Source organism: Vicia villosa, linkage group LG1 (assembly GCF_029867415.1).
Source record: "Vicia villosa cultivar HV-30 ecotype Madison, WI linkage group LG1, Vvil1.0, whole genome shotgun sequence".
In the NCBI taxonomy this organism is placed as follows: Eukaryota; Viridiplantae; Streptophyta; class Magnoliopsida; order Fabales; family Fabaceae; genus Vicia; species Vicia villosa.
In genome coordinates this window covers 34654448-34663408 of record NC_081180.1, presented here as the reverse complement: position 1 = coordinate 34663408, position 8961 = coordinate 34654448, and the positions used below count along the sequence as shown (strand labels likewise).

Genomic DNA, 8961 nt, shown 5'->3' with positions numbered 1-8961 from the left:
GGAAGTGCATTTCCAAATTCTGGGAAAATTTTAAAAAAAAATTACTTCGGAAATGTATTTTTGAAGTAGGGGTTTTTTGGTTTTTCGCCGGAGGTTCTCCCCATAAGGGGGTCTACAAAGAAATTCTTATTTTTTTCACCTCCATATCTTTTTAAGGTATCAGGTGTAATTTTTTTTCTCCTAAAATTTGGAGATGCCTTCGAATGCACCTCATTTTAATTTTTTAGAGCTGTTTTTGAATATGCATCTCCGAGTTCAATTTTTTTCGAAGATGCATTTCATAAATAACCAAATATTTGGTAAAAAAAATTTTAAAATCAAGGTAAATCAATTGTATTAATTGTATAATTAATAGTATTAATAAGATCTTAAATTTTTTTTGATTTTATTTTGATTTCAATTTGTAAAGATATTTATTAATTTATTTTGAAAATATTCTAGGTTAAAATGAAAACTACTTGATATGGGTCTATCAGTATAAGGGATGATATAAAGAACAACTACAAACATCGTCCTATAATATATACACAGATAAAATGTTGGAATAGTATGGGAATTGCCCACTCTTTCCTTTGTTATATATTTACTATGTTTAACTTTAGTATTAGAGTTTGGTAAAAAAAAAATCTTTAGTATCATTCTATTGATACATTTCTAAATGCACTTAATTTCATTTTTTGTTAAAAGTTAATTTGGAGATTTCCAATATTTTTAAAATTAATTTAGAGATGTATCCCTTAAAATATCATTCTACAGGATACATTGTAGTATCAATAAACTTGATAAACTTGTCACTATATAAATTTGAGATAATGAACTACCACCATTAATACAAATGAATCCTTATATAACTTTCATCATTGAATGACACGTCTCAATTTTTAAGGTTAAATTTGTATTTATGTCAACCTTAATATCTATCGATGAAATGTAAATTAAACGTGTCATTTTATTATAATAATAAAACTTCTTATATTATTGACTTTTTTAAAATGCAATAAAATATAAATGAAAAAACATAATATTATAATTTCTTTCATACTTAAATATTCTTCAACTTATATCTGTATTATATCTGATTTATGCATTTAAATAAAAACAAAAGTAGAACCAAGAAGCTTACCAAAGGTAGGTATGGTGGTAAAAATTTCTTCGAGCTGAACTTATACAAAATAGTGGTCTTACCAGTAGCATTGAGATCCACCATCAAAATTCTCATTTTTTTCTTCGCAAATAACCGGCTGAAAAGCTTCGTGAATGTTAACCCTATTTTCCTTCTCTTACTTTATCCTCCCTAATTTCATTGTTCAATCAAAATTTCAATAAGTAAATAACAAATTTTCAAAAAAAAAGAAGAAGAGAATCTCATTAAATCCATCACAATTTCTTCTCACAAATCGATTAAAGCACCAAATTCGATCCGATCTCAAGCTTAAAAGTGTATAAATCGATTGGAACCGTTAATCATTTCATGACAATAGAAATGGGTCGCACAAAAATAAACTATTAGAAAAAATAAACAAAATTAGGTAAAAAGAAGAAAATGACCTTAAGAGCAGAAAACTAGAAGATCTGAAAAGTTTAACGGTTCCCTAAAAAATGAGTGAAGAAAAATACCTAAGGTTCGTGTAGCAGAAAGGTTAACGTGAAAATTGAAAAAACAAATATACATACTAAAGAAAGCTGATCCATAGGGAGAGAAATCGAGAAAGGATGATAGAAGAAGGGAAGCAGAAGAGTAAGAGATATATTTTTGAAAATATAAAATTGGATGGAGTGAGTTGGTGGGAAACGTAATGTAGCATTAAAAGACCAAAGAATTTGAAAAGCTTATCTAAAAAACACAAACTACATTAAGTTAATATTTTATGGTAGATATATATAGTTTTCTTATATGGTAGATATATGATCATGTTGAAAGAAGCAATGATGTCCAATTTTCTAGGTTAAAGTGAAAACTACCTGATATGGGCCTATCAGTATAAGGGATGATATAAAAGAACAACTTCAGACATCGTCCTATGATATACACACAGATAAAATGTTGGAATAGCATGAGAATTGCCGACTCTTTCCTTTGTTATATATTTACTATGTTTAACTTTAGTATTAAAGTGGTAAAAAAAACTTTAGTATTAAAGTGATTTGAAGAAGAAATATATTTGAAGTACTTGAAGATCGACTCGCTAAATGTAGATATCATATCACTAACTCGAGAAATCAACTCGTGTCCTTATACAAAAATATCTTATACAAAAATAAATGGAATTAAACTCTGGACCAACAACACTCTTAGCTCAACTAGCAAGTGCCAGTTGAGCTACCCCACTTACCGTTGGAGGTTTATATTTTATTTTAGGACTTAACATTTAGTTTCAATATTTTACTATTCATATATTTTTAAAAGGATATTATTCTATCGCTTTAGTGAAACATCCTCTTTAAAAATCAATTCAAATCTTTTTAACTATGTTTAAGTTAAGAATGTGCTGTGTTAGTGGCGCCATAAACTTATTGCTCCGATGAATTTCAATTGCATTAACTCCTAATTATTTATCAACATCCTTAATAAAAAACAATTATGTTAGTAGTGTGAGAGCTCAATTTGCCTGATACTCTTCTCTTACTCCTCTTATTTTTCCGGCACCCCCTAGTAGTTTAATTAGTGATAATGACTAGTGAATGGTCCAGCAGGATTGTGACAGCAACTAGGTTTTTTTTATAACCCGACAAAAAAACCTTAAACCATCAAACTGCCCGGTTCTTAAGAGTAAATATTATCCCAATAGGACTATTAAAGATGCTAGCTTGGGGTACTCCCCAAGTTATAACTGGCGGAGTATTCTCGGAGCAAGAGAATTGGTTTTGGATGGAGCTAGATGGAGAATTGGGGATGGCCGCTCGGTTAAAATTTGGAGTGATAACTGGATTCCCTTTAATTCGGGATTTAAAGTGATGGGGCCTGTGAGGGGATTACAGCCGGATGCGTTGGTTTCAGAACTCATAGACGAGGATCTTTGCTGCTGGAAACAATCACTTCTAAATGAGTGTTTTGATCATTATGAAGGGAGACAAATTGGTGGAATACCGTTGCCTAGGAATGGAGATAGAGATAAAATGATTTGGCATTGGGAGAAAGACGGGAATTACTCTGTACGCACAGCTTACCATTTGCTGGTATCTAAGAGGGACGCTGCAAAGGTAGGAACCTCTGGCACTGCGGATGAGTCACTTTGGAAACTTCTGTGGAAAGCACCAGTCCATGTCAGGATCAAAAACTTCCTATGGAGACTATGTCATAACATTCTGCCGCTTAGAACGAACCTCCTCAAAAAAGGTATACACATTGACCCTTCCTGCCCGTTTTGTGATAGATCCCCGGAGACCCTTGATCATTTATTCTGCCACTGTGATGTAACAAAAATGATTTGGTTCTCCTCCCCCCTTGGCTTGCGTCTCGATCCTACCGCTGATCCGCTCATGGTGCTTACTAAAGGATTATCGGACAGGAACTTGTTTGTCAACCAACTGATGTGCACCATGCTTTGGCAAATCTGGAAGGCTAGGAACAAATGTGTCTTTGAAGGTGTCACGGTTTCCCCCCCGAAAGTGGTAAGCGACTCTGTTAACTATCTGGCTGAATTTAATTGTTTTATTCCCCAAGACAGGCGCTTGCAACAGACTGAGAATGCAGCACCCAGAGAATGTCCTGATGATGTTTTCCTGGTGCAAGTGGATGCTGGCTGTTTCAACGACGGGACGGTGGCCATGGGTTGTGTGATCAAGAAACATAATGATGAGGTGATAGTTGCTGCCTCTAAGAGGATGGAGGTGTCGGTGAGCCCAAGCACTGCGGAGGCGATGGCTATTCGTTGGGGCCTCCAAGTGGCCCGTGACCTAAAGCTGCAGAAAATTGTGGTACAGTCAGATGCCTTGGTAGTGGTGGATTGTGTTAACAAAATGGATTTCTCGGTTGTTCTTGAGCCGATAGTGTTAGACTGTAGTGAGATTAAACTTTATTTTGATGTTGTAACTGTTATGTATGTGTCTAGGAATTTCAATACTGATGCACACCATATGGTGAGTATTGGCAAAACTGCTGGTTGTAGAACTTGGCTGGGCTTTATCCCCAAGCTTGACTCTGTTTGTACTCATTTGCCTATGATGGGCTCTTAATCTAAATGCAGTTTGAATCAAAAAAAAAAAAAAAAAACCATCAAACTGCCCACTATATATATGTTTTTCACTTTTTTCAAACAAACGGCACTCAAAACTTAACTCAAAATTCTCCCAAAAAATCCAAACCTTGAGCATCGCATATTGTTTTCTCCCAAAATTCTCGTCTAGGTCATCCAATATTCTTGTCCTGGTTTTTCTCCGCATCGATATTAGGCCCTTCACTCAACAGTACATTTTCTTTCTCTATTCTTTTTACTATTTTGCATTCATCATTTCATTATTTCATCAATATTGTAATCATTTGCATGTCACTATTTCCTTCTTCTTACAAGTTTTTTTCCCAGCTACAAATTTTCTATGTACGTTCATTTCACTGATCGACGTTAATCATTACTGAGAAAAACTAAAAATTTCATTGAATTTTATCGATTTTTTATTTTTGTTTTGGTTTTATCAGTAGTAACCATGAGCCATTCCAACAACATTCCAACGTTCAAGATGTCACCATTCTCATCATCCAGCAGCAGCGATATCATTGAAGTGACGCCTCAATTCCCGATGACGATGAGCAACGAACGCTATGAACACAATCAGCGCTCTGAACCACGTTCAGCATCCGACGGTTCCCATTCCTTCATAAGGACAAGAGTTCCGGACAACATGCAACCCAATGCGCGGATGGGCCCTCCAACAAACCGAGAAACGGGCAACATTTTCTTCAAAACCCGTATTTGTACTAAGTTCGGGTTTGGTACCTGTAGAAACGGTCAAAATTGTACCTTTGCTCATGGGGCTGATGATATAAGAAGGCCACCGCCGAACTGGCAGGAGCTTGTCGGTCCTCGCACCGAAGAACGGCTGCAATTGGGTGGGAATGGGAATTGGAGTGATGATCAAAAAATCATTCATAAGATGAAGCTGTGCAAGAAGTATTGCAATGGGGAGGAATGTCCTTATGGGGATAAGTGTAACTTTCTTCATGAGGATCCAGCCAAGTTTAGGGACGATTCATGGAAACCAAGAGAGTACTCTGCAATCAACATTGAAACTTCTAATAATTCAGAAGGCAGTAGGGCTGGAACTAAGCAGGAAAAGGGCACTTATTGGAAGACTAAGATGTGTCTCAGGTGGTTGAATACCGGGAGCTGTCCCTTTGGTGATGGCTGTCACTTTGCTCATGGAGATGCAGGTAAATAGGACTGGTTTTGGTTTTTTATCATATCATTTTACTGTTTTGTTTTGTTCGTTATCTGTTTTTTTATTGCTTTCCTTGTTGCGTATGATGATGTTTTCATGTTTAGTTTGCTAGTTGAGCATATTAAATGGAAATCTGTATGATTAGTGATTACTTTTTTGCGCGTCGTCAAATTTTTGTCATTGCAGTGCCATGGCGCGAAATTTTTTGTATCTGCCGCCATAGGGCGCGAAACCATGTTTATACTACTAATGTTTATAAGACTATTTTTTTGCTGTTTGCTGCAATCCGCTATTGATAGCACTACTTTATCTAAAGTTCACATATTAGTGTTGTTAAATAGCGTGGCCATGGCGTGTTTATGTGGTTTTCTTTTGGAGTTTGTAAATGTGTGTTTATATTTCGCCATGCAACATGGACAACACTATTACACCTTGTAACTTTTACTGGATGATCGTCACCTTCTCAAGGTTACACAAGTATGTACATTCCTATTTCTTTTTCGTAAATATTTTATACTTATCCTACTAATCTTGCTTTTTTAAATTTGTTTTATGATTAAGTTTTGATATGTTAACATATGATTTAGTAAATTAGGAGAGATGTCTCCTTGTATATTTGTGTTATATGTTATATGTTATACTTATCTGGAGGCAGTATATTTGTTTTGTTCAAAATCTGTTTTTTATTGCTTTCCTTGTTGTGTATGATGATATTTTCATGTTTAGTTTGCTGGTTGAGCATACTAAATGGAACCCGATTTCAACTTTGCTTCTAGGAAAAACTGGTTCTAGATGATCATTTGGTATTTTGATTATACAGCTGATGCTGCTTCAGTTTAAAAGTAATGGACACTTATCTGGATCATTAATGATTACTTATTTTTTACGTGTCGTCAAATTTCCGTCATTGTGGCGCCATGGCGCGGGAGATTTTGTGTCTGCCGCCATAGGGCGCGAAACCATGTTTGTACGGCTAATGTTTATATGACTAATTTTTTGCTGTTAGCCGCTATCCGCTATTGATAGCACTTTATCTAAAGTTCTAAAGTTCATATATCAGTGTTGTTAAATGGCGTGGCCATGGCAGAATGGTGTGGCCAGTATTTTCAATAGCAGATTGATAAAATTTTGCTATGCAATGGTGCTATAGTGCCCTTATAGTGGCTATTTGACAAAATTTTGTAATAAATAGCATATCGCATAGCAGAACAATAGCGGCTTGTCCAACTTTTGCTACATGGCTACCTAGCAATAAACATCGGGGCTGATTTTTTGACAATCGCCATAGGTAGTTTGTAAAGCGATGTCCACCACGGCGTTGCCATAGGCTGCAATGGCGTGTTTATAAGGTGGATTTTTGGAATTTGTAAATGTATTTTTATATTTCACTATACAACATGGACAACACTAATACTCTTTATAACTTTGCGGCGTCGTTCTCGAACCAAATGATTGTGACGTTCGCGTGGTTACACACGTATGCAAGAGGATTACTTTTCAAATAATTTTTTGGATACTCCATTTTGGTACACGTGAGTACTTTTGGTATGTAATCGTGGTCCTATTTATAAAAACACATTTATAGTTTTGTATAGTAAAGAATTTTAAATTAAAGTTTTTCTCATTCCTTTTTTCCGATATTAATATTTCCCCTATTATATTGTACATTTCTATTTCTTTTTACGTATGATTCAATTTTGATATGTTAACATATGATTTAATAAATTAGGAGAGATATTATACTTATTTGGAGGCACGGCATTGCTCATTTGCAAGTTTTAAATCACAACTATTTTCAATCCTAAATATTGCAGTTAAAAGGTTAGCTGCAATTGCAATGAACGAGACATCAAAAACCTCAACGTCTTAGCAACAATCGTGACCATTGACGTTTTTTCTATATCTTCTTCCTTTTTGTGTCATAACTTGTATATGCATACTGTGAACAAAAATTAAAATATGATTATAACAATTGAGATTGTTTGGTTTCCATGTATCTTCTTGTAACTCATGAAGTGTTGGTGTTTTGCTATTCAGAGTTACAAGTTCCTGGTGGAGACATTGAAGATGAAGCTGCAGTTGCCATAGCAAATTCAACAAGAGTTGTCGTTCCAACTTTACCAACAACAGGTTCTTCTGCCAATTATGCGCCTACTACTTTACCAGCAAATGTACCTGCGACAACGGACGAAGAGAGGAAGGCTAAGAAGGAATTACTTTGGAAGAAATTAAACAAGATCAACCGTATTTATGGCGATTGGATTGATGATTTACCTCCAGACTTGCCAAGTACAACAGAGCCTTGAGTTGAATTACGTGCTCTTGGAAACAGCCCGTGTCGATGAGGATTCTTCTCCGCTGTCAAATAATTTTGGAAATATGGTTAATTGATCACTGATCAATTCATATAATTACCTTTATTGCTTCATTTTACTGGTAATTAGTACATTTTTTCGAGGAATTCAGCAACTTTTAGTGGAATTCTAAGTTGGGTGAACATGGGGCAAATTTCTGAAGCAAAGTCCATATTTAAAATAGGTTATATCATAGATATAATATATATTTACATTCATATATGAAAGTGTGGATAGCATATCAGTGTTGTTTATAGATATCATATCTTACATTGGTATGTGACAGAATGTGGTTAAGTGAACCATGTTTTATTAGTGACATTAGTAGCAGGTATCCTAAGGTTGCAGATTCTTATTTGGTGAAAGCAGAGTATAGACACAAAGTGGTATACATGTGGCTGGTTATTGGAGCCTTAGTTGAAATTTGAAGGTTTTATGACATGTTAAGATGTTTCTCTTGTGTTTCTTCTTTGTGGGTACTTTAAATATTTTTCTCACCTGTCTCCTATTTAGTGAATCTTTTTGTGGTCTCAGCCTGTTAAGTTTTTATTTTTTGTGGGGTAAGTGATCAAAACCCAATATTCTTGAGAAATAATTTGTTGTTTAGAAATAAATTAGTTAGAATTTTGGTATAACAAATATATACTTTTTTTTCTTGAAAATTTAAAAATATTTTTATTTCAAAAAGATGAAACTAATATTTTTTTACAATTTTTTCTCTGAAAGTGAAGATAAAATTAGTTACAATTTTTTACTATTAAACACTATAGTCTATACTACCAGATATGTGTGTCAAAGTCAAGTTTTGAAGGTTCATATAGATTTGGTCCCTTGTTAAAGTTTTTGGGGATTTGTTAATTGTGAATAGCATATCCACTAGCGGTTAGTTTAGAATCAGATGTATAAAAATTGGACCAGGATGATCTCTTGCTTTTTTTTTCATTCAGCCATCATTCTGTCTTAAATCAAATGGCTGGAAAAAATTAAGGAAAATTCTTTGCCGACCTCCCAACCTTCTAGGTCACCTCTGGTGAAAAATCACATATATCCCTGACTTCGAAAATGCATTTCCGAAATGTAAGAAAAAGGTGTTTTCGGAGATGCATCTCCGAAAGCGCCTTTTTTTTTTTTTAAAAAATTTGTCTTATTTCGGAAATGCATTTTCGAAAACACCATTTCGGAAGTTCATTTCTGAAATACTGCGCGTTTTGCAGATTAAACAAAACAACCC

General features: G+C 34.6%; 2 protein-coding genes across 4 annotated transcripts; both read left to right on the top strand.

The window, feature by feature from the left end:
• The first annotated feature begins 2955 nt into the window (after positions 1-2955).
• LOC131611980 (uncharacterized) lies at positions 2956-4176 on the top strand. The gene has a single exon (XM_058883829.1). The coding sequence runs from the start codon at positions 2956-2958 to the stop codon at positions 4174-4176; it is 1221 nt and encodes a 406-aa protein (XP_058739812.1).
• On the top strand, positions 3804-8271 carry LOC131633817 (zinc finger CCCH domain-containing protein 39-like). 3 transcript variants are annotated; one of them, XM_058904511.1, is made up of 3 exons: positions 3804-3918; positions 4637-5368; positions 7414-8271. In XM_058904511.1, exons 2-3 carry the CDS (start codon positions 4645-4647, stop codon positions 7680-7682), a joined length of 993 nt encoding a protein of 330 aa, XP_058760494.1. In that variant the 5' UTR covers positions 3804-3918; positions 4637-4644; the 3' UTR covers positions 7683-8271. The 3 variants fall into 3 exon arrangements, with proteins under 3 accessions (XP_058760494.1, XP_058760489.1, XP_058760484.1); XM_058904506.1 differs by lacking the exon at positions 3804-3918 and adding an exon at positions 4269-4407; XM_058904501.1 differs by lacking the exon at positions 3804-3918 and adding an exon at positions 4274-4407 and having other exon boundaries at positions 4640-5368.
• Positions 8272-8961: the final 690 nt, after the last annotated feature.

Excerpts from the sequence above, each read along its gene's own strand:
- LOC131611980 (XM_058883829.1), top strand. The coding sequence starts at position 2,956 with ATGGGGCCTGTGAGGGGATTACAGCCGGATGCGTTGGTTTCAGAACTC.
- LOC131633817 (XM_058904511.1), top strand. The coding sequence starts at position 4,645 with ATGAGCCATTCCAACAACATTCCAACGTTCAAGATGTCACCATTCTCA. Across the intron at positions 5,369-7,413 it reads CTTTGCTCATGGAGATGCAG|AGTTACAAGTTCCTGGTGGA; the intron begins GTAAATAGGACT and ends TTTGCTATTCAG.